We start from the raw sequence: 22,376 nt of genomic DNA on the forward strand, positions 1-22,376 counted from the left end.
AGGTGAGGGTGAAATTGTATCCGCTTTCATCAAGGGCTTTTTGGTACGGGGGGGTTGCTTGGTCAAATTCAGCTTTGCTAGATGACAGCATCGATAGCCTTTTATTGATTCCGGTAGGTATTCTTTTCGTGGTGGTGGGTGTGTTGACCCTGGATCTCAGGAAACAGAGTGGACCGACACCAGCAGATGACATGGCACCCCAAACCATCACCCAACCATGCAAATTTTGCATTTCCTTTGGAAATCGAGGTCCCAGAGTCTGGAGGAAGACAGGAGAGGCACAGGATCCACGTTGCCTGAAGTCTAGTGTAAAGTTTCCACCATCAGTGATGGTTTGGGGTGCCATGTCATCTGCTGGTGTCGGTCCACTCTGTTTCCTGAGATCCAGGGTCAACGCAGCCGTCTACCAGCAAGTTTTAGAGCACTTCATGCTTCCTGCTGCTGACCTGCTCTATGGAGATGGAGATTTCAAGTTCCAACAGGACTTGGCGCCTGCACACAGCGCAAAATCTACCCGTGCCTGGTTTACGAACCATGGTATTTCTGTTCTAAATTGGCCCGCCAACTCCCCTGACCTTAGCCCCATAGAAAATCTGTGGGGTATTGTGAAAAGGAAGATGCAGAATGCCAGACCCAAAAACGCAGAAGAGTTGAAGGCCACTATCAGAGCAACCTGGGCTCTCATAACACCTGAGCAGTGCCAGAAACTCATCGACTCCATGCCACGCCGCATTAACGCAGTAATTGAGGCAAAATGAGCTCCAACCAAGTATTGAGTATTGTACATGCTCATATTTTTCATTTTCATACTTTTCAGTTGGCCAACATTTCTAAAAATCCCTTTTTTGTATTAGCCTTAAGTAATATTCTAATTTTGTGACACACGTAATTTTGGATTTTCATTTGTTGCCACTTCAAATCATCAAAATTAAATGAAATAAACATTTGAATGCATCAGTCTGTGTGCAATGAATAAATATAATGTACAAGTTACACCTTTTGAATGCAATTCCTGAAATAAATCAAGTTTTTCAAAATATTCTAATTTACTGGCTTTTACCTGTATATATATATATATATATATATATATATATATATATATGTATATATATACATACATATATATATATATATATATATATATATATATATATATATATATATATATATATATATATATATATATATATATATACATACATACATACATACATACATACATACATACATACATACATACACTAAATTGGCCCTATTGTGAGTGTTGGTCCTGTGATGAGGTGGCGACTTGTCCAAATGCGGCTGGGATAGGCTCCAGCGGTAGAAAATGGATGGATGGATAGAACTTACATAATGTACAAATCGGATTCTTAAACTTAAACGAAAATTTAGACTTTTCCCCCTACTAATCATTTGTATTTTATTGTGAAATAATTGCAACCCGGATGCTCATGTAACATTTCCGCTCTGAACTTTACCCGTTGCATTAGTAAGCATGTTTTAGTCTGAGTGGCTTCCATTAAACTCTCTTGATAGCTGTTTACTTTGCCTATTCCTGACGGTCAGTCACTGAGAGTGAAATGGTGTACTAAACGAGTGATTCAACCCAAAAGGATTTGTCTTTAAGTTTTTTAAATATATAACCTGTCAACGTGCTAGCGGGATAGCTAGCACTCGTAGCTTCCTGCAGGTGGAAACAAGAGGACGTGATTGTGCCATGGTGTTTTTATACATGTCATTCTAAGTCATTAACATTGCATTTAGGATCTTTCATGGCAGCTCGCCACCCCTTCACAGACACTGATACTTCCGATGAAGCAGTTCGAGCGACGTGTGACGACGCCACGGCTTGCAAAAGGTTTTATGAATTGTCACGCATGTAACACCACTGTTGTCTTTAACGGTATTCAATGAACATGTTTTTTTGTTTTGTTTAAACCTTTATAATGTGTGATTTCTAGGTTTGCTATCAGTAAAGGATACTGGACAGACCCTTATATCCAGTATTTTGTCAGATCTGTCGGCGAGCGAAAAGCACCTGAAATCAACAGAGGTAAACATTATGCTTTCCACACTTACATGACGTCACGTGATGACAAAGACTTACATTATCCAGATGTTTGATTTAATCAAGGCATTGATTTTGTTTGCCTGTGTTTTCTTATCCGACAGGATACTACAGCCGCGTGAAAGGTGTCAACCATCTCCTTGATGCATTTATAAGAAAAACAAAATGTGACTGTCAAGTGATTAACCTTGGTGCCGGCCTGGACACCACCTTCTGGAGACTTAAGGTTGTTAGCAGCCAGCAATTTTTGCATTTATATATTTTTCTGCACGGGCCGCTTTAAGTGCAAGTAATAATAGTGTGTGTTTGGATGTTCAGGATGAAAACATCTTGCCGAGGAAGTTCTTTGAGGTTGATTTTCCTACTGTTGTGGCCAGGAAAATACACTATATAAAGTAAGACAAACAGGTAGCTTTGCTTATAGTTTTGCTTTGCACTATACATACACTGGAGTGGTGTCAAAATAATGTGTTTTTAAAGTATTTGTTATGCTACGTCAGTGTTTCTCAACCTTTTAATGAGTCAGGGCACATATTTTACATAAGAACCATCAAGCGTCTGAGAACTTACTCAGATGTATGACTCGCAACAGGTTAATGCGCAGGTTATTTATGTACCTTCTGCCATCTAATGCAGTCGTTCTCAAACTTTTTTCACAAGATCTCGAATCAATGGACATTAGGGGTGTAACGTACACAAACATTTCGGTTCGGTACGTACCTCTGTTTAGAGGTCACGGTTCGGTTCATTTTCGGTACAGAAAGAAAACAACAAAATATAAATTTTTGGGTTATTTATTTACCAAATTTGCAAAATCCATCCATCCATATTCCGCTTATCCGAGGTCGGGTCGCGGGGGCAGCAGCCTAAGCAGGGAAGCCCAGACTTCCCTCTCCCCAGCCACTTCGCCCAGCTCTTCCTGTGGGACCCTGAGGCGTTCCCAGGCCAGCCGGGAGACATAGTCTTCCCAACGTGTCCTGGGTCTTCCCCGCGGCCTCCTACCGGTCGGACGTGCCCTAAACACCTCCCTAGGGAGGCGTTCGGGTGGCATCCTGACCAGATGCCCGAACCACCTCATCTGGCTCCTCTCAATGTGGAGGAGCAGCGGCTTTACTTTGAGCTCCCCCCGGATGGCAGAGCTTCTCACCCTATCTCTAAGGGAGAGCCCCGCCACCTGGCGGAGGAAACTCATTTCGGCCGCTTGTACCCGTGATCTTGTCCTTTCGGTCATAACCCAAAGCTCATGACCATAGGTGAGGATGGGAACGTAGATCGACCGGTAAATTGAGAGCTTTGCCTTCCGTCTCAGCTCCTTCTTCACCACAACGGATCGATACAGCCTCCGCATTACTGAAGACGCCGCACCGATCCGCCTGTCGATCTCACGATCCACTCTTCCCTCACTCGTGAACAAGATTTGCAAAATCTTCCACCAAAAATATTTTTCTTAGTGGAATATTTGATGTGAAGTAATCGGAACCTTGGATATGTCAATAATTCATAATAACATTGATTTTGATTCAATATTATGTTTTGAGCAATGACAGTTTGAAAGAAAAAAAAACAGCTTTGTTTTATTAGTCAACATTGCAACTTTTTCTAAATTACATTTAACCTTTAAGCTTTTTTATTTCACTTTTGTTATGTTTTTGTTTATTTTAATAGTATTTTTAGAATGTGCCATGGGCCTTTAAAACATTAGTTGTGGGTCGCAAATGGCCTCCGGGGCACACTTTTGACACCCCTATTATAGATAATAAAACATTAAATCTGATAAATCTATGGATAAAAAGCAGAGCCTGGCGACGCATGCGCGTTTATCATAACTCTCTCGCTCTCTCGGTCTCTGCCCCTCCCTCACGAATGCTGCTGCGCGCACAATTTGTTTTGTTTTCAACCCCTTCTTAAACCTGAACGTACATTGAAAATACACGCAACCCTAACTCAAAATGCCGGACATTTGAGGCATTTAAGAAACTCCGCCCTGACAGCTCCGCAAAATAGGTCATGTCCGGTGAAAAGAGGACGTATGGTCAGTCTATCGTAGCCCGGTCGTTGATACCATGCCATGTGTTGTGCCTCGGTGTGCATTGTTTACACAACGTGCAGTACGTTACTTAATATGTCCATTTGGAAACTCGTTCGGTACACCTCCGAACCGGAACCCTCGTACCAAAACGGTTCAATACAAATACACGTACCATTACACCCCTAATGGACATGTAATTTTTATTGTAAATAGGTTGGTATAACACAAAGTAGCAGTCATGCCTTGTTTATTGCGGTTAATTGGGACCGAGCATGACAATGCAATGTAAGATTATTATTAATCAAATATTTTCATAGTTAGAGCGTATAAAAGTGTTTAAGACGTTCTACATTCATTTTTATTAACATTGTTATAGCCCTATAAATATGAAATACCACCCATATATTCTCCTTTACACTCATTGTGTTTTGTTTAGCAAAAACTTTAACATGCCGGTTGGAGTTACGATCATTTCGTTGTGATGTTAGCATTCCGTGTCTCAGAATCAGATTTATTGGCCAAGTATGTTTAACACATAGGGAATTTGACTTGGTAGACTGTGCTCTTTATTTAATGCCTTAAAAACAAAGAAAAACAACTATCTCCTTTGTCATTCCATATCGCTCAATCAAAGCTGGGTCATTGATGTTAAAGACAAAGTGCATCCTAAGAGTTAAACTCCACTTTGGCAGAACAGCTGTTGGTAGCTGACAGCAGTCTCGGTTAACCCGAAGTGCCGCGCAGAATGTCCGATGCTACATGTAGCTGTTGTTGACATCGCCCGTGTCAAAGTCTCACCAATATATAGGTGTGTTATTGATGGGGCAGGAGTTGAAGATAGTCTATAAAAAGTTTCTGCCAAAAGGTGGTCAACTTGAGAATGTCGCAGCGATGATTCAATAGCGCCAAGATTAGCCACCTGTTGTTAGCATTGTCACATTTAACTCGGAAATGGAAGTTGTGCTTGGTGAATATTTATCGATCGCAACAACATAATACACTTATAGAAAATAAGAAAAATATGGCACTATATTACACAAATAAAACTTAATTCGTAACTTAGTTTTGGCGAAAAAAGATTTGCCATCCATCCATTTTTCTACCGCTTAAAAAAATAAGTATGCGTTGTAGTGAAGCCACAACATTTAAAGCACAATGCAGCGAGGGACGACTCTATTTCAGTAATGTTTGACAGCCAATTCAATGCAATACTTACGTTTTTGCAACAGAAATGTGATGACTACACATTGTCAATATAGCATGAAGCCTTATATTTGCATGTTTTTGCATTTTTGTATTATATTGATCATTTCATTTAACCAGGACTAAACCACCCTTATCCAAGCCTGTCATCGAAACACACTCAACTGACTCCTTGCTACTAGGTAAACATTAAAAAAGCTTCAATCATGCCATTGTTAAGTGATATGTCTTTAAATATAATCAGTAAATTCCTTAAAATTGTTGTACTATGTACATTTATTTGCCCAGACGCCCACAGTCTTGACTCGGATCGGTATTGCATCATCGGAGCAGACCTCAGAGACATTGCTACTTTGTATGAAAAACTGAAGAAGTTCCAGCTTAACCCCGAGTATGTGAGCATGAAATGTGGGTTTCATCACTATGTTGATGATGATAATGTATTTACGCATGTGGGATGCAAGTAAAAAAATGTAAAACTGTGCTGCAGGTTGCCTACATTGCTCTTGTCGGAGTGTGTGCTTGTCTACATGACGCCCGCCCAGTCCTCCAGTTTAGTTCACTGGGCTGCAGACACCTTTCACACGGCCATGTTCATTAACTATGAACAGGTAAGCCACAATACTTTAATAATGCTTGCTGAAAAATGTGAATCAAAATGCAGTGTGCACCAAATGAAGTCCCCAAAGATGATATGTGTGTGTCTAGGTGAACATGAACGACCGTTTTGGCCAAGTAATGATCGAAAACCTGCAGCGGCGTCAGTGCACGCTGGCGGGAGTCGAGGTCTGCCGGTCTCTGGACTCTCAGGTAACCTCCACACACCCATGGTTATAAACAGCTATTTGTATTCAAATGTTCTGTGTGTGTTAATTGCAGAAGGAGCGGTTTCTCCTGTCGGGTTGGGATCATGCCGATGCTCTGGACATGGTGACAGTGTACAGTATGCTTCCTCAGGATGAAGTGGAAAGGTAGTGTCAGCAGGCTCGAAACATCTACAGCAGCATATGTGTGCAACAATAAGTGTATTTCACAAAGATAAGACCTAATTATCAGGGTTCTTACGGTCATAAAAACCTGGTAAAGTCATGGAAACATTAAAATGTTATTTCCAGGCCCTGGTAAATTTATGGAAAGTAATATTTAAAAAATGATTTTGGAAGTTATTGAACTATACCAAAAGTTTCATGAATCCAACAATATCTTCGTCATAATGAAATGTACGGACCGTCATGATGTTTTGGTGGCACCATACAGTGTAAACCATCATTTTACTTAGTGTTACAACAATTATATTTTGGTGGTCATATTGAGATAAAATAATATATTTTGGCCATGGAAATTTAGCAAAAGGTTTTGGAGAAGTCTTGGAAAATCATTGATGAAAACATGTAAGAACCCTATATTACTAAACCTAAAAATGTCCTGGGATTTTAAACATATGATATACCTGTCAGAGATAAGCATAATAACTTAGTTGGTGTTAATTAATTCAGGCTTGACGCAACATACAGCTTTTTTTATTTGGCCTAATAAATTCACAAATTGACCCAAAATATAAAACAATTGTTTCCCTAAGGCAAAAGTCTGAAAATGATGGGTTGCCTTATATTTTATTGAGGTCTCAAAATGTATACATTTAAACAAGTGGGGAGAATCTCAGCTTTTTTTCCTCTCACTCACACAAGTGATTTGGAGACATCCGACAGAGACCTGCTTTGAAATAAATTATTATTTCACTAATATTGAATATGTGATTTAAATTAAAAAAGTATGTCTTTAGTTTTGTCTTTAAAAACTAGTTTTTTCTAATGGGCCATCTTAAAGTCTGGCCAAAGCAGTTGTTTGTGGTCTAAAGAAGAACAGCATGAGAAGTTGAGCTACATTCTTCAGGTAGCATTATTCATTATAACAATACATTCAAGAAATACATATAAAAGACGAATGAAATGGATAAATGAACACTTTCATCACTTTTACTTTTCATTAAAAGCTCTTGTTGGTAGGAGCACAGAAGGAAGAGCAATGTGGACGCCACGTTAATACCTAACTACAAGTTCTTTGTTGAATTCAATCGTGCTTCTCACCTTATTTTCCAAATTCTTTAAGCATGTGGTAGAGTATTTAGCAGTCATACTCAATAAAAAAAGCAGAGACTTAGTCAGCAACATTTGGGCACTTGATTTTGCTGAATAAAAAAACGTGCAATCTGACTACTTTGTTAAACACAATGTTTAGTCATATAACCAAGGAGGTATACAAAAACTCCAACATTTTTGACCGAAACCGAATCATACAAAATGTGGAGTGTACGAATACCATTGTCATTCATCAAGGAAACTTAGTTAAACTGTCCACAAATTGATAAATAACCGTATTGTAAGAATAATGTCTTGAAATGATAGCTCCTATTCTCACAGAATTGAGCGTCTGGAGTTCCTGGATGAGAAGGAGTTGTTGCAGCAGCTCCTGCAGCATTACAGCATCTGCTGGGCCACCAAAGACAAGCTCAGACTAGGTAACGATGATTCCATCTTAGCTCAAGTTATACTTGCAGCCACACTAAATGTACCAGGTTGGCCTGCTGTGCTGTTTTGGCAGGTTTGTCACAGTTGGCGTTTTGACAGAACATGACCAGAAGAAAGTCTGGATTTGGGCTCACACGCTCCTTTTGGGATTTGTCGTGAACCAAGCCGTGTTATCGACGCCCTATGGCTTAGAGCTAAGAATTTTGATGCACATGAATGTTTTATTAGTAAATTACAAAATGTCAGCATTTGCAGAATGACTGGTGCGTTGTCCTTTTTGTGTCATTTTACATTTTATTTATTGGTAGATTTTCTCACTCCTGCATCTTTTAATAAATGCTTCAAGCAAAAGTAGTGCTGAACTGCAAACTCATACATTTTCCTACAAAATGTTCAGTTTAGGACAGAGACGTTTTGTTGCAATGCTATGCACAGTTGAATAAATGTTTGTTTTGCTAAAGTTGTGTATTGTTTCAAGATCATACATTGTGTTTTAATCTACATCCACTTCTGTGCTGTAATGCACTATCTTATTATTCATTTTTGTCCCACAGCTTTTTTTGTTGTTGGCAGTTTGCTTAATCTGTATATAAAATAAATTGCTCACAAAGAGTCAAATAATATTTGCCTAAACTCTAAGCATTTGTTTAACTGTATATTTGAAACATGATGCCTCTATTTAATGCCAAATTGTCATAACATAACACAAAGACAATGACTGCACTGTTTGAGTGGAGATCTGCTTCTAAATTTACCAGCAAAAATAAGGAGCTCTTGGCGGTTTTCATTTAGTAAAAGTACTGTACCTCAAGAGAAGAAAAAAGGTTGGACACCCCTGCATTAGATTTGCTTTGTCACCTATAAATCAACGCTAATATATCAGTGTTTCAGATAGGATGGTATATATTGACCTCCATTGGATTGGTTTTAGCATCTTTAATGCACTTAATCAGGGGTATCCAAAGTGCTGCCCGCAGCTAGTTTTTATTGGCCCTCGACATGTTCAGAGTATATATATAACTTCTACAACTCTTATTTTTTTTGTGATAGAGTGATTGGAGCACATCCTTGTTTGTCACAAAAAACATTCATGAAGTTTGGTTCTTTTATGAATTTATTATGGGTCTACTGAAAATGTGACCAAATCTGCTGGGTCAAAAATATACATACAGCATCGTTAATATTTGGTCACATGTCCCTTGGCTAGTTTCACTGCAATAAGGTACTTTTGGTAGCCATCCACAATCTTCTGGCAAGCTTCTGGTTGAATTTTTGACCACTCTTGACAAAATTGGTGCAGCTCAGCTAAATTTGTTGGTTTTCTGACATGGACTTGTTTCTTCAGCATTGTCCACATGTTTAAGTCAGGCCTTTGGGAAGGCCATTCTAAAAAGTTAATTGTAGCCTGATTTAGCCATTCCTTTACCACTTTTGACGTGTGCTTGGGGTCATTGTCGTGTTGGAACACCCAACTGTGCCCAAGATCCAACCTCCGGGCTGATGATTTTAGGTTTTCCTAAAGAATTTGGAGGTAATCCTCCTCTGTCATTGTCCCATTTACTCTCTGTAAAGCACCAGTTCAATTGGCAGCAAAACAGGCCCATAGCATAATACTACCACCACCATGCTTGACGGTAGACTTGGTGTTCCTGGGATTAAAGGCCTCATCTTTTCTCTTCCAAACATCCATCCTTCCATCCATTTTCTACCGCTTGTCCCTTTCAGGGTCACAGGGGGTGCAGGAGCCTATCTCAGCTGCATTCAGGCGGAAGGCGGAGTACACCCTGGACAAGTCGCCACCTCATCGCAGGGCCAACAGACAACATTCACACTCACATCCACATACTAGGGCCAATTTTGTTTAGTGTTGCCAATCAGCCTATCCCCAGGCGCATGTCTTTGGAGGTGGGAAGAAGCCGCAGTACCCGGAGGGAACCCTTGCAGTCACGGGGAGAATGAGCAAACTCCACACAGAAAGATCCCGAGCCCAGGATCGAACCCAGGACCTTCGTATTGTGAGGCACATGCTGCCTTCCTCCCAACATATTGCTGGGTATTGTGGCCAAACAGCTCAATTATTGTTTCATCTGACCACAGAACTTCCCTCCAGAAGGTTTTATCTTTGTCCATGTGATCGGCAGCAAACTTTAGACGAGCCTTAATGTGTCGCTTCTGGAGCACGGTAGCCTCTCAGTCCATGGCGATGCAAAACACATTTAACTGTGGACACTGACACCTGTTTCCAGCAGCTTCCAATTCATTGCAGACCTGCTCTTTGGTGGTTCTTGGTTGACACTTGATCATCCTGACCAATTTTCTCTCAGCAGCAGGTGATACCTTGCATTTTCTTCCTGTTCGTGGCAGTGACAAAACTGTGCCATGCACTTTATATTTATGTACAATTGTCTGCACAGTTGCTCTTGGCACCTTAAGCTGTTTCAAAATGGTTTTAAGTGACTTTCCTGACTTGTTCAAGTCAATGATTTGTTTTTTCAGATCTGTGCTGAGTTCCTTTGACTTTCCTATTGTCGCGTTTGTAACCGAGTGTAATGACTGCATCACATGAGCCCTATTTAAATGGGCTCAGAGAAGTCAACAGGTGTTGTCAATCATAATCACTCACATGAAGTTAAGAGGCCATGCCATGAAGATAATTGTACTTGATTGTAACTTTTCTAAATCACCAAAATTGATAATGTATGTTGGTGTATGTATACTTTTGACCCCGCAGATTTGGTCACATTTTCAGTAGACCCATAATAAATTCATAAAAGAACCAAGCTTCATGAATGTTTTTTGTGACCAACAAGTATGTGCTCCAATCACTCTATCACAAAAAAATAAGAGTTGTAGAAATTATTGGAAACTCAAGACAGCCATAACATTATGTCCTTCACAAGTGTATGTAAACTTTTGACCACAACTGTAGAAAGGTACAAACTCTATGCTGACAACTCTAAAGTATATCATTTTCATTCCCATAGTATCCTATGGACCCTCGTGATACATAATACATCGGTTGCTGAAATGTGAGTTGTATACTCAGTTTTGGGAGAGACTGTTGTATGTGACGGCGTGGTGCAGTTGGGAGAGTGGCCGTGCCAGCAACCTCAGTGTTCTATGTTCGATCCCCACCTTCTACCAACCTCGTCACGTCTGTTGTGTCCTTGAGCAAAACACTTCACCCTTGCTCCTGATGGGTCGTGGTTAGGGCCTTGCATGGCAGCTCCCGCCATCAGTGTGTGAATGTGGAAATAGTGTCAAAGCGCTTTGAGTACCTTGAAGGTAGAAAAGCGCTATACAAGTATAACCCATTAACCCATATGTGAAGACAAAGCTGCATATGATTGTTAGGTCAAAACAAGGTGTGTCCTTTATTGTCAAGTCTCAAACTCAACTACACGTAACTGCAAATCACACACTGACTGTATTTTAAACAGATTGCACCAGTCCACCACTGGGGAAAAAATTACCCATCCAAATATGACAGGATCAAAAGAACAAAGTGACCAATAAATACTCAATTAGTATCAAATTCTCTGTTAAATTAAATTAAACAATTATAGAATATAAATAAATATATACATATCGGCAAATACTGTATATTGTACTGTCCAGAGCCAGCTCAATCTTGTGTAACATTTACTTAAATCTTTTTGAGTCCCTTTTTTTCATGCAAATACTGTAGTAGAATTCAACAATGTAAACAGTACTCCATTAATGACCAAATTAGCTAATAGTAAATGGAATAGGTTCACTCAAAGGCAACAATGATAATAAATAATTTAACTTAAAATAAAACCGTATTATGAATCTAATCAGAGAGCATGCTCAAGTATTAGTGTTTGTCTCTAAATGTTCAAGGAAAGAAAAAATATTTTTTCAGTGTCACAGACCAAAACAAACTCTCAGTTGGGTAATACTGATCTCTAGCGGGAGGAGTTGGAACTGGAACGGGACCGGTGTCGACGGCGGCCAGGCGATCTGGACCTGCGCCGGACTGGTGAGCGTCGCCGTGGAGACCTATAAGATGAGAAAGATATTAACAGGAGAGGCGGAAGCAGTAGTTTTCTGTCCAGCACCACCAAGACACTGCAGTTTCACCTTCTCCTCATACGAGGCGGAGTGCGTCGCCACAGCTGAGGTGGAGGCGGCATCCTGCGGGGCGGGGACAGCCTCCTAACAGGTGTGCGCGCCCTAGGTGTCAGGACAGCTATGACTGTTATCTCCTGACCATCAATCTGTCCTGAAAAGATCCAACACAGAAAACATCTTTAGCATCCATTCAACTTCCTTCTGGGTGACCAACCACACTGTACTGCACCTCCATCCATGTATTTAAGTGCTTTTTCTGCTTCTTCGGGGTTCTCAAACTCGATGTAGGCGTAGCCTTTGGACAGATGAGGGTGAACGCGGTTCATGGGCATGTCAATCATCTTGATCTTGCCATAGGTGGAGAAAATTTCCTGGAGGTGCTCCTTTAGAAGGCAAAGACACTTCTGAAATCAGTTTCAAGCTTTTTAAAGAGAAATGTTTTCCAATTCATAATTATTTCTCTACTAGAGCTTTACACATGCTGTATCTGCCATGCATGAGGAGGGGTAAGTGGGGATGTTGTACCAGCCCCGAGCCTTTGTATTTTTCTTTATTTCAAGTGACATAAATGTTCGAATGAAATGAATATTGCAGTGAAAGTTCAATAATAAGTTTGCTTGAATCAAATAAGAATGTCTAAGACTACATACTTCCTTTATCAAAAATACAAAATGATTTATTTACTGGGATACCAGAAAACCGAGCATGAACTTCACTCAACACAGATCTTTTAAGCATTGTGGAAGGATGAGGTGATGGAAGAAAGGAATAGAATATAATTTCATTGTCATTGCACTTAAAAGTACAACAAAATGTATTTTATACAACCCGTCCAAACACAACAGGAAGACTGATAGGTCACCCCCTGCCAGTAGTTGAACTTTTGCATCTCATTGCACATAACCGTGGTGCATTCAAGGGCCCTCAATTAAAGTTACAGATTCCCAGAAGATGCACTAATTCTAATATAATCATACAAAAAAGAATGTATTATTATGATTTGTATTATCCACTGATAATCCTATGTGAATCTGCTAATCTTTGCTTTGCACTATGAAGTAAACGGAAACTTGACATATGTACAATCATATTTAAGTGAATAATTACTCTAAATTGAATTAATGAATTTACATTTGTATTCTGTCCATTTTACATATAATTTGTTGGCACGTTTAATAAATAAAAAATAAAAAAATTAAAACCAAACACTGTTTTAATTATTAATGGGGTTTATAAAGATACGTTTGAAATATGTTAACCCCATCTTCAAAACAAAAACTAATTAATTGACATGTGTTTTAAAAAGCTGGTTTCAATGAAATACATGCAATAGCTAGCTTTCTAGTGCATGTAAACATACCAAGTGTGTGTGTATGGGGCAGCAACATTGGGTTTAGAGTGGGGTCTGGGGCCCTTCAGGATCTGGTGTATCGGCGGCCCAGAATTTGGTGCTACGCCCCTGGACAGGGAATCAACATTCGTTCTTAAGGCTTTATGTGTTGTTTTTTAACCATCATGATGCTACCTTAAAATACTAAGTACTAAGACTTGTATCCAACGTTCCCTCTTAGGTGCGCGCCTGCGCAATTGCGCACCGCTCACGCGTCCTCTGCGCACAGCAAATTAATGCCGCGCAGAAAATCAAAAATTCCATCTGAACTTTAAACAAAATAAACACATTACAATTTATTCTGTATGATTTTGCAATGCAACTCTATGAGTGACAGGTGACAACAAGAGTGGCCCCAATGAATAAAACAATCTTTGTCAACACAGTTCAATTATCGTCTGTCGAGACACTTTACAGACAGGAATGCCATCAATCACTTTATTGAGCAAAACTGTTTGTAACCACACCAAAAACATGAGTAAAAAAAACTTTTATCAATAAAAACTGGTAATATTCTGCCATACAAACCAGGCTTAAACCAACGTTATCATCCGTCGTTTCAACAGAAGCCGCTCGCTCGCTCTCTCACCTGCACCAACACACGCACTCATGGCACTTAGCCAGTGCTGCGTTTATGGCCACACAAAAAGTCGGACAACCCCAACGCCACACAATGTGTAAATGCCAGGTTGTAACACTCTGACTCCTCAATCAGATGTGTGCTTATTTTACTGCCATTTATTAAGAATGTTAATCTAAGGATATTATTCATGAAATATTGTCACTAGATTTCATAAATGCTAATAAAAAGATGCATTTTACAGACAGAAAGTTACAGGAACTAAATGTAATCTCTGAAAGGGGTAACATTTCTTTTAAAGGCAGGACCCGCAGCCAGACATACAATACTAGCACATAGCTCATGAAAAACATGTTTTTTTGTTATTGTCATTGTAAGAGGGCAAAATCACTTATATCAGAAAATTATTTTAATAAAACATTTAAATTGTTATGATGTCAGGTTTGGGACAGGTGTGACGCTGGTGTAGCCACAGTGTGCACGTCTGATGTTGCTCACATGTGCTCCACTGAATGCTCAGGGAGTTTGTGCGTTTGCTCACAAACATAAAAAATTAGAGGGAACATTGCTTGTATCCTTTGCATTTTTGTGTCGTGTTATTTGGGTCTTTCTGAGTAATATACAAGAGGACTTTGGTCTGTTTAGGCATAATAATAACTGGGATTTATATAGCGCTTTTCTAAGTACCCAAAGTCGCTTTACATGTAGAACCCATCAATCATTCACACCTGGTGGTGGTAAGCTACTTTCATAGCCACAGCTGCCCTGGGGTAGACTGACGGAAGCGTGGCTGCAATTTTGCGCCAACGGCCCCTCCGACCACCACCTATCATTCATCATTCAATTCACCGGTGTGAGTGGCACCGGGGGCAAAGGGTGAAGTGTCCCGCCCAAGGACACAACGGCAGCGATTTTTGGATGGTAAGAGGCGGGGAGCGAACCTGCAACCCTCAGGTTTCTGGCACGGTTGCTCTACCCACTACGCCATGCCGCCCACAAGCATCACCTTGATTACATTTCTTGTCAGCCGGCCCAGGTAGACCTTGGTGGGTTTTGGAGCGGGACTCCTCTTTCGACGTTCCCGATCGTCTTTTCTGGTCGATTTGGACCTACAGTCAGTAAATGTTAAGTACTGTTGGTATGTCTGGTACAATGCTGAGAAACAGTTAAGAGAAATTCTCTACTTTGAGCAGGAGCGTTGTTTGTTCTGCCGCTGACGGCTGGGGCTTGGCGAGGACGACGAAGAGGATGGGCTGGAGGAACCTGAGTTGGAAGAGCTCCCACTGGATGAGCCGGAACTAGAACCTGAGCTACTGGAACTGGAATTGGGAGAAAATTAGTCTTGAATGGCAAAATCTTCAAATTTAACAAATGAATTTAAAGTAGATCTGACCTGCTGCTCCGACTAGAAGCACCAGGTCGTGTTCTGTTTGTCACCCTGTTTCGCTCTTTATCAACTACATCTTTCAAGACTCCAGCTTTCTGTTTACCTCGTTGTTTACTCCTGTCATCCTCTTTCTTTTTGGTTGGCGAAGGTGCCCTGGAGAAAGTTTCCATTTTGATGATGTGGCGTGTGGAAAAAAAAGCAGGGGCCAATAAAGGGACAAAAATAACTATATGGCACAAATATCCTTTATTTGATGGCGTTCATCTGCCAGTTAGAGTAGCAGACAATGATGACGAATTACGATTGATCCTTTGACAAACTTTACCTTACTTTTGACATTCGTATTAGCATTGCAAAACTTTAAGTGTGCAAAACAAAAGTGACTGCTTACTATTACAACATTTGTACTTGTAATTGTTCCACAAAAGGACAAAATACAAACATAGCGACGGTTACTTACATTGACTCTCCTTTAAACGGTACAACAGTAGTCGCATGATGATGACGTAGACACTATAGTCAAAGCCAATCCAGATCCAGACGCAGGTTATGTGACGCAATAATATTGGTATGCAGTAATCCCTCCATGTAGTCTGCAAGGAGAACACAACGTTTCTAAATTAAAAATACATCTTCTAACAAAACCACCACCAAGACAAATAGTATACTAGTGTTAGTGGAATTAGGATTAAATATAATGTGGCATTTAAATAAAAAAAAAAAGAAAGTGGACAAAATGTTTCTGACAGCTATAATTGAGGGAGTATTACAACCTTTGCTTTCCATGCGCCATGCGGATTTTGACATTGCAATAAATCCAGGTTTGTTATCAGAGACCATTGTCAAGTGCTGTTAAAGATAACAGGTCGCTAGAATGATATAAGATATAAATACTAATACAGACCAAATCTGCTTCTCTTTATATATAACAGTGACTTGCTAAAGTGTTGAGAAAAGGAATTTTAGGAAACACGCTTTGTGCTCTGTTTGTTAACTATGACCCTCATGAAGCGAACAGGAAATACAGAAGGAGAAGAAACAAGTGACAGAACACTTGCCCTGACTGTGTGCTCAGCTGCCATTGGAGGCACCTTCCAGTATGGATACAATATTTCCATTATCAACGCTCCAACCAGCTACATCCAGACTTTCATCAATGATACATACTCATCACGCTGGGGTACAGGCTTGGAAGCTCCCCATGTGACTCTGGTGTGGACTCTTATCGTATCTGCTTTCCCGCTGGGAGGTCTGCTCGGGGCCCTGCTGGCTGGCCCAATGGCTGTCCACTTTGGGCGGAAGAAGTCTCTGCTTTTGAACAACTCATTTTTGTTCGTAGGTGCGGCTTTGGTTCTTCTGTGCAGGGTTGCACGATCATTTGAGATGATCATCTTCGCTCGGTTCCTCGTGGGGATTAATTCAGGTGTCAGTATGAATGTCCAGCCTATGTACTTTGGGGAAAGCGCTCCTAAACACCTACGAGGAGCTGTGGCTTTTTCCTCTGCTGTTTTCACTGCTTTTGGGATTTTCATGGGTCAAATTGTGGGACTGACTGAGGTGTTGGGCACACAGCTTCTCTGGCCCTACTTACTCGCCAGCAACATGCTTCCAGGCGTGATCCAGATGCTTACACTACCCTGGTTTCCCGAAAGCCCCAGATATCTGCTCATTGACCGCGGTGACAGGGAAGCATGCATCCAAGCCCTTGAAAGACTCCGTGGTGGCGTGGCTCCAGTTTTAGAACTACAGGAAATGCTTGAAGAATGTCAGAGGCAATCAAACGCTGGATCTGCCTCTTCTGTTAAGACACCTTGTTCCCTTTTTAAAGATCGTGACCTGCGATCCCAACTTAGAACGGTCATGATGGCCAGTAGTGCCATGATGCTTTGTGGCAATGACTCCATCTACTTCTATGCATCTTACATCTTCTTTGAGGCAGGCATTCCTGCAGATAAAATCCAGTATATAACCATTGGAACAGGAGCCTCTGAACTGACTGCATCGATACTGAGCAACCTCCTAATTGAGCGAGTGGGCCGGAAGGGTCTTCTTGTAGGAGGCTACACTCTTATGTCATGCTGGACTGTAGTCTTCACAATAGCCCTCACACTCCAAAGACAAGGAGTGAATGGGATGTCCTACCTCAGCATGGTGTGCATTTTCTCCTACATCCTTAGCTTCGGTTTAGGTCCTGCAGGTGTGACCGGTATTCTACCAGCAGAGATCTTTGACCAGTCGGCCAGACCTGCAGCGTACATGGTCGCCGGATCGCTAATGTGGCTCAGTCTGTTCCTAGTGGGAATGTTGTTTCCCTTCATCGTAAGCAATCTGGGGAGCCTTTGCTTCTTGCCATTTTTGATTGTGTGTTTAGTGTCAGCTGTGTTTCTGGGGTTTACGTTCCCAGAGACAAAAGGCAAGAGCCTGCAGGAGATTACGGCAGAGTTTGATAGAAAGAATGGACGGAAAGAGGTTCACAATGAGATGGGTGAGACCAGCTCCTCTACCTTAGCAGCAGATCTTGACAATAAGAACAGTCTCTGAAATCAGGGTAATTTCTGTACTCTTATTGAAGCGATGTCTAGTTTCTCAAAGTCTATGCATATAAGTGTTTGCTGCATTTCAACCAAACTTAGTTTTGTGACCTATAGTATATATTTATATAGAAGTGAAATACTATAGTTTCACCTGACTGATGCACCCACAACGTGAAATTACATTTACTTGAAATATTAAAGAAGCTTCAATTGCATGTTTTAAATTATTGTTCACTAAATATGTAAACCCCTGTACTGTATGATGTTTTACCACAGTATAAGCAGAGTACGTATATATACAGAGACTGTATATTCTTAGCACCTTTGAAAGTGTTCACTTTCAGTTTTTTGCTATATTTTTCTGTTCAATGTTATCCATGATTCAATTTTGTGAATTTAAACTACATTAATCATGCTATGTGCACCTAGAACGTGATTCAATGACTATCTCTGGATTTTTACCAACAATCGTACCAGATTACTATTTAATTTCATGGATGCAGGTTTGAAAAATAGCCACCAGATGTCTCTGTTGTATTGCCTTTTTCTTGTAATCACTTTCTCAAACACACTATTCCCAATACAATTCAATAGATGCTGGCTGTTAAGGCACTTTCTGGACATTTCATGTGTAATTTATGAAAAGGGACAAAATATTCTCAAGGATTTAAAAATGTTTTTGTTATTCAACGTGTAGAAACATATTGCAATTCATATTCTTGTAATTTATTTGTTCATGCATGACGCATGTCTCTCCAAAGAATGTATGTACCGATTGCGAATACTTGTTAAATAGGGTTTGTGTTCCAGGATGATAAAGCTATATTTATTTTTCTTGACCTAATTAAATAATAAAAATATTATATTGTGCACAATTAAAACTGATTTACAGCTCCATTTTTTCATGACTCTTCTGACTGCTTTCCCACCTCTTTATGTATCCCTATTTCCTATTAAGACTATTACAAGTGCACAGCAACTTCAGTGTGTTACACCCCACACACGGACAATAAATAGTCTGCATTAGTAAACTTAAGTTATATGTTCTTTTCAAGGCACATGTGCCACTTGTTGCTTGTTGCTTGTTGCTCATGTGGCCCAATCACAGCTCACTTTTACAATATATCAATGTGTACAGCACATATTAGCATTCATGCATTTTTGACAACTTGGAGCAAAGTCATTAATTGTCCGCACACAACAGAGAAGGGACAAGGAGAGTTGGCAGTCCCCACTACAGCGCCTAGATGGCCTACAAACAACCCAACACATTATAATCTTCCCACACAGCTGGATATCAACATTACTCTTATACATAAGCAAAAAAAGACCCTACAAAGATCATGATGCTGTCCATAAAATTATTTCTCATGCCTAGCAGAATATTAAATAAATAAAAAAACAAACACAACCCCTGTTAGTTGGTATGGTCTGATGATATCAGAGATGACATCATCCACCCTAAGAAAGCAAGAACTACTTGGTGGCTCCTCCCCAAACACTTCTCAAGGTGAACTGTCCTTCAGTTGTAAGTCACTGTGACAAATGATTAACTCTGAATTTTAACTACTGTTGTTTTTCCCTAAAGGACACCATTACTGATGCAAATGAGGTAAGTTATGAGTGCCTAACTTATCCACAAAAAGTTATATATTGGACTGCATAATTTATACATTGAAGTCACATCTCAAAAGTTAGACTTTAAAAAAGGTGTGTCGACGACTGTATTTGAATGAATAGCCCATGATATCAAAATTAAGTTGGTGGTTGACCACAGCTAAAATACATATTGAATACAAATCTGTCTCTGCAGCATTACACAGAAGTCTAAGAAAAACACTTCTCTTTTCATGTTGGACTAAAAGAGGAAAAGAAAGAATCGTCACGATGCCTGACATGAAGCCAACAGGAAATACAGAACCAGAACAAATCAGCAAACTATCAAGTGACGGAACACTTTTTCTGATGGTGTGTTCTGCTGCCATTGGAGGCACCTTCCAGTATGGATACAATATTTCCATTATCAACGCTCCAACCAGCTACATCCAGACTTTCATCAATGAAACCTACAGGACACGCTGGGGTACAGGCTTGGGAGCTCCCTATGTGACTCTGGTGTGGACACTAATCGTATCAGCTTTCTCACTGGGAGGTCTGCTCGGGGCACTGCTGGCCGGCCCAATGTCGGTCAAATTTGGAAGGAAGAAGTCCCTGCTTTTGAACAACTCATTTTTGTTTGTTGGCACTCTATTTTTTCTTCTGTGCAGGGTTGCAAGATCATTTGAGATGATCATCTTCGCTCGGTTCCTCATGGGGATTAATTCAGGTGTCAGTTGTAATGTCCAGCCTATGTACTTTGGGGAAAGCGCCCCTAAACACCTACGAGGAGCTGTAGCTTTTTCCTCTGCCGTTTTCACTGCTTTTGGAATTTTTTTGGGTCAAATTGTGGGACTGACTGAGGTGTTGGGCACACAGCTTCTCTGGCCCTACTTACTAGCCAGCAACATGCTTCCAGGTGTGATCCAGATGCTTACACTACCCTGGTTCCCTGAAAGCCCCAGATATCTGCTCATTGACTGTGGAGACAGAGAAGCATGCGTCCAGGCTCTTCAAAGACTCCGTGGTGGTGTAGCTCCAGTTTTAGAAATACAGGAAATGCTTGAAGAATGTCAAAAGCAATCAAACGCTGAAACGGCATATTCTGTTAAGACACCTTATTCCCTTTTTAAGGCTCGTGACCTGCGATCCCAACTCAAAATTGTCATGATAACCAACATTACCATCATGTTATGTGGTATTGACTCTATATACTTCTATGCGTCTTACATCTTCTCCGAGGCAGGCATTCCTGCAGATAAAATTCAGTATGTAACCATTGGAACAGGAGCATCTGAACTGACTTCCTCGATACTGAGCAACCTCCTGATTGAACGAGTGGGCAGGAAGGGTCTTCTTGTCGGAGGCTACACTCTTATGTCATGCTGGACTATAATCTTCACAATAGCCCTCACACTCCAAAGACAACGAGTGGATGGGATGTCTTACCTCAGCATGGTGTGCGTTTTCGCCTACATTCTTAGCTTCGGTTTGGGCCCTGCAGGTGTGACAAGTATCATACCAGCAGAGATCTTTGACCAGTCAGCCCGACCTGCAGCGTACATGGTCGCCGGATCACTAATGTGGCTCAATCAGCTCCTGATGGGACTGTTATTACCATTTATCGTCACCAATCTTGGGATCTATTGCTTCCTGCCATTCTTGGCTGTGTGTTTGGTGTCAGCTGTGTATTTGGGGCTCACGTTCATAGAGACAAAAGGCAAGAGCCTGCGGGAGATTACGGCAGAGTTTGATAGACAGAACGGACAAAGAACGGTGAATGACGTGGAGGAGGATCAAGTCAGCCCTTTAATCATGGAAAAAAAGACCGAAAAAAGTTTAATTCATGACAGAAAATCTGTGACAGAATGTGAACGCATTATCAAGGATTAATTGTGGCGTGTACGCATAAATCAGTCTTGTCAAAAAATGGTTATATTGTCATTTGTATGTAGTTTCTGTTGTCTAGATCGCACTCCTATATAGTCTAGAAAAGTTGGAAAACATTATATTTGTGCGCTGCATTTTCCATAACTACAGGTTGGACCATATGATGTCATAAATATGGAGAGGAATGGGTGTCTCTATGGTGACAGCCAGTAGTAAACGTACAATCTTCATTCAACTAGAGTAGTCTGCACAACGCTTGCACTTGTTATTAATTGTACAGTACACACAATCTCACTTGATCAACACGCCCACCAATGGTACACGCAATGTAATAGTTTGCGCAGGGTATTTAGCGCCTAGTTATTTGGATCTTAGTAGATTAGACCCTTAGTGTTTTCAAAAGTCATTGACCATTTCTTTCTCCCAGTGCTGCTTACGTAACTACTGTAGAGCTCCATGTCCAACAGTAATGACTATTTCACAGGTTTAGCACTTTCATCGCTGCTGCTACAGAATTTTTCGTTTAAGTGTAATTTTTAAAAGTTGACATTCACATGTGTGAAGAGGCAGCACGTTTTTCAGCTTCAGTACATGTGCGTCACTCTATAGTGTTTTTTCTGCCACATCCTTGACAAAGTATAATGTGTTTTCTTTGGCAACCATAAGAGGCGCACAGTAAACACACATCTTCTCACAAGTCTTATAATTGCACTTTCTGTTGAAACTGTGGGTGGTTATTTGCTAGACTATTAGAATTAGGATAGAAGGTTGTTTTTTTTGCACTTGATGTTCAGATGCTACCACCACTATTTAAGTGTTTTTGTGTCTTGTCAATCATTGGTGGCATATCGTTGATCTATCTGTGAAATGAGAGATCTCCCTGTGCTTTGTGCTGCCATGCAGAGCAATGTCATGCGCACAAATCACCTGCAGGACACACACGTGGCACCCGTGGGGGCCGAAGGGGCTTTTACTTTGTTGTAACTTGTACACAATGTCTTGTCTAATAAAACAAATCATGTGGAAATAGTTGATATGAGTTTGTGTGTGTTAGAACGAGGAGGTTTTCGCAGCTT

At 40.6% G+C, this 22,376-nt stretch overlaps 3 protein-coding genes and 1 pseudogene across 8 annotated transcripts; 3 read left to right on the forward strand and 1 right to left on the reverse strand.

The window, feature by feature from the left end:
- The first annotated feature begins 1,463 nt into the window (after positions 1-1,463).
- LOC133610785 (leucine carboxyl methyltransferase 1-like) lies at positions 1,464-8,288 on the forward strand. Of its 4 annotated transcripts, none has more exons than XR_009815925.2 (11): positions 1,464-1,858; positions 1,962-2,053; positions 2,173-2,294; positions 2,387-2,463; positions 5,421-5,482; positions 5,589-5,691; positions 5,791-5,911; positions 5,990-6,110; positions 6,180-6,271; positions 7,721-7,818; positions 7,902-8,288. XR_009815925.2 is itself a non-coding variant. In XM_061967413.1 (11 exons), the coding sequence occupies exons 1-11, from the start codon at positions 1,773-1,775 to the stop codon at positions 7,922-7,924; spliced, it is 993 nt and encodes a 330-aa protein (XP_061823397.1). In that variant the 5' UTR covers positions 1,464-1,772; the 3' UTR covers positions 7,925-8,288. The 4 variants fall into 4 exon arrangements, 3 of the variants coding, with proteins under 3 accessions (XP_061823397.1, XP_061823398.1, XP_061823399.1); XM_061967413.1 differs by having other exon boundaries at positions 6,009-6,110; positions 7,706-7,818; XM_061967414.1 differs by having other exon boundaries at positions 6,009-6,110.
- A 2,887-nt stretch (positions 8,289-11,175) lies between these two features.
- On the reverse strand, positions 11,176-15,812 carry LOC133610103 (uncharacterized). 2 transcript variants are annotated; one of them, XM_061966172.1, is made up of 7 exons: positions 15,741-15,812; positions 15,287-15,433; positions 15,078-15,212; positions 14,900-15,002; positions 12,153-12,306; positions 11,933-12,074; positions 11,176-11,851 (listed from the first exon to the last, which is right to left on the reverse strand). In XM_061966172.1, coding segments are annotated over exons 1-7 (777 nt in total). In that variant the 5' UTR covers positions 15,743-15,812; the 3' UTR covers positions 11,176-11,757. The 2 variants fall into 2 exon arrangements, with proteins under 2 accessions (XP_061822156.1, XP_061822155.1); XM_061966171.1 differs by lacking the exon at positions 15,741-15,812 and having other exon boundaries at positions 15,287-15,734.
- Positions 15,813-16,084: 272 nt separating this feature from the next.
- On the forward strand, positions 16,085-18,648 carry LOC133610101 (solute carrier family 2, facilitated glucose transporter member 11 pseudogene; annotated as a pseudogene).
- Positions 18,649-19,315: 667 nt separating this feature from the next.
- LOC133610784 (solute carrier family 2, facilitated glucose transporter member 11-like) lies at positions 19,316-21,850 on the forward strand. 2 transcript variants are annotated; one of them, XM_061967411.1, is made up of 2 exons: positions 19,316-19,426; positions 19,680-21,850. In XM_061967411.1, exons 1-2 carry the CDS (start codon positions 19,416-19,418, stop codon positions 21,301-21,303), a joined length of 1,635 nt encoding a protein of 544 aa, XP_061823395.1. In that variant the 5' UTR covers positions 19,316-19,415; the 3' UTR covers positions 21,304-21,850. The 2 variants fall into 2 exon arrangements, with proteins under 2 accessions (XP_061823395.1, XP_061823396.1); XM_061967412.1 differs by having other exon boundaries at positions 19,325-19,426; positions 19,628-21,850.
- The last annotated feature ends 526 nt before the right edge of the window (positions 21,851-22,376 follow it).

The sequence above is a fragment of the Nerophis lumbriciformis genome, linkage group LG11 (assembly GCF_033978685.3).
Source record: "Nerophis lumbriciformis linkage group LG11, RoL_Nlum_v2.1, whole genome shotgun sequence".
Taxonomy (NCBI): Eukaryota; Metazoa; Chordata; class Actinopteri; order Syngnathiformes; family Syngnathidae; genus Nerophis; species Nerophis lumbriciformis.

What these genes read in the sequence shown, in the direction of transcription:
- LOC133610785 (XM_061967413.1), top strand. Translation starts at nt 1,773, where the DNA reads ATGGCAGCTCGCCACCCCTTCACAGACACTGATACTTCCGATGAAGCA. An exon ending in AAGTTCCAGCTTAACCCCGA is followed by an intron (nt 5,692 to 5,790) that starts GTATGTGAGCAT and finishes ACTGTGCTGCAG; the next exon opens with GTTGCCTACATTGCTCTTGT. An exon ending in CCTCAGGATGAAGTGGAAAG is followed by an intron (nt 6,272 to 7,705) that starts GTAGTGTCAGCA and finishes TTGAAATGATAG; the next exon opens with CTCCTATTCTCACAGAATTG.
- LOC133610103 (XM_061966171.1), bottom strand. Translation starts at nt 15,450, where the DNA reads ATGGAAACTTTCTCCAGGGCACCTTCGCCAACCAAAAAGAAAGAGGAT. An exon ending in AAACAACGCTCCTGCTCAAA is followed by an intron (nt 15,003 to 15,077) that starts GTAGAGAATTTC and finishes TACTGACTGTAG; the next exon opens with GTCCAAATCGACCAGAAAAG. An exon ending in ACTTAAATACATGGATGGAG is followed by an intron (nt 12,075 to 12,152) that starts GTGCAGTACAGT and finishes GGATCTTTTCAG; the next exon opens with GACAGATTGATGGTCAGGAG.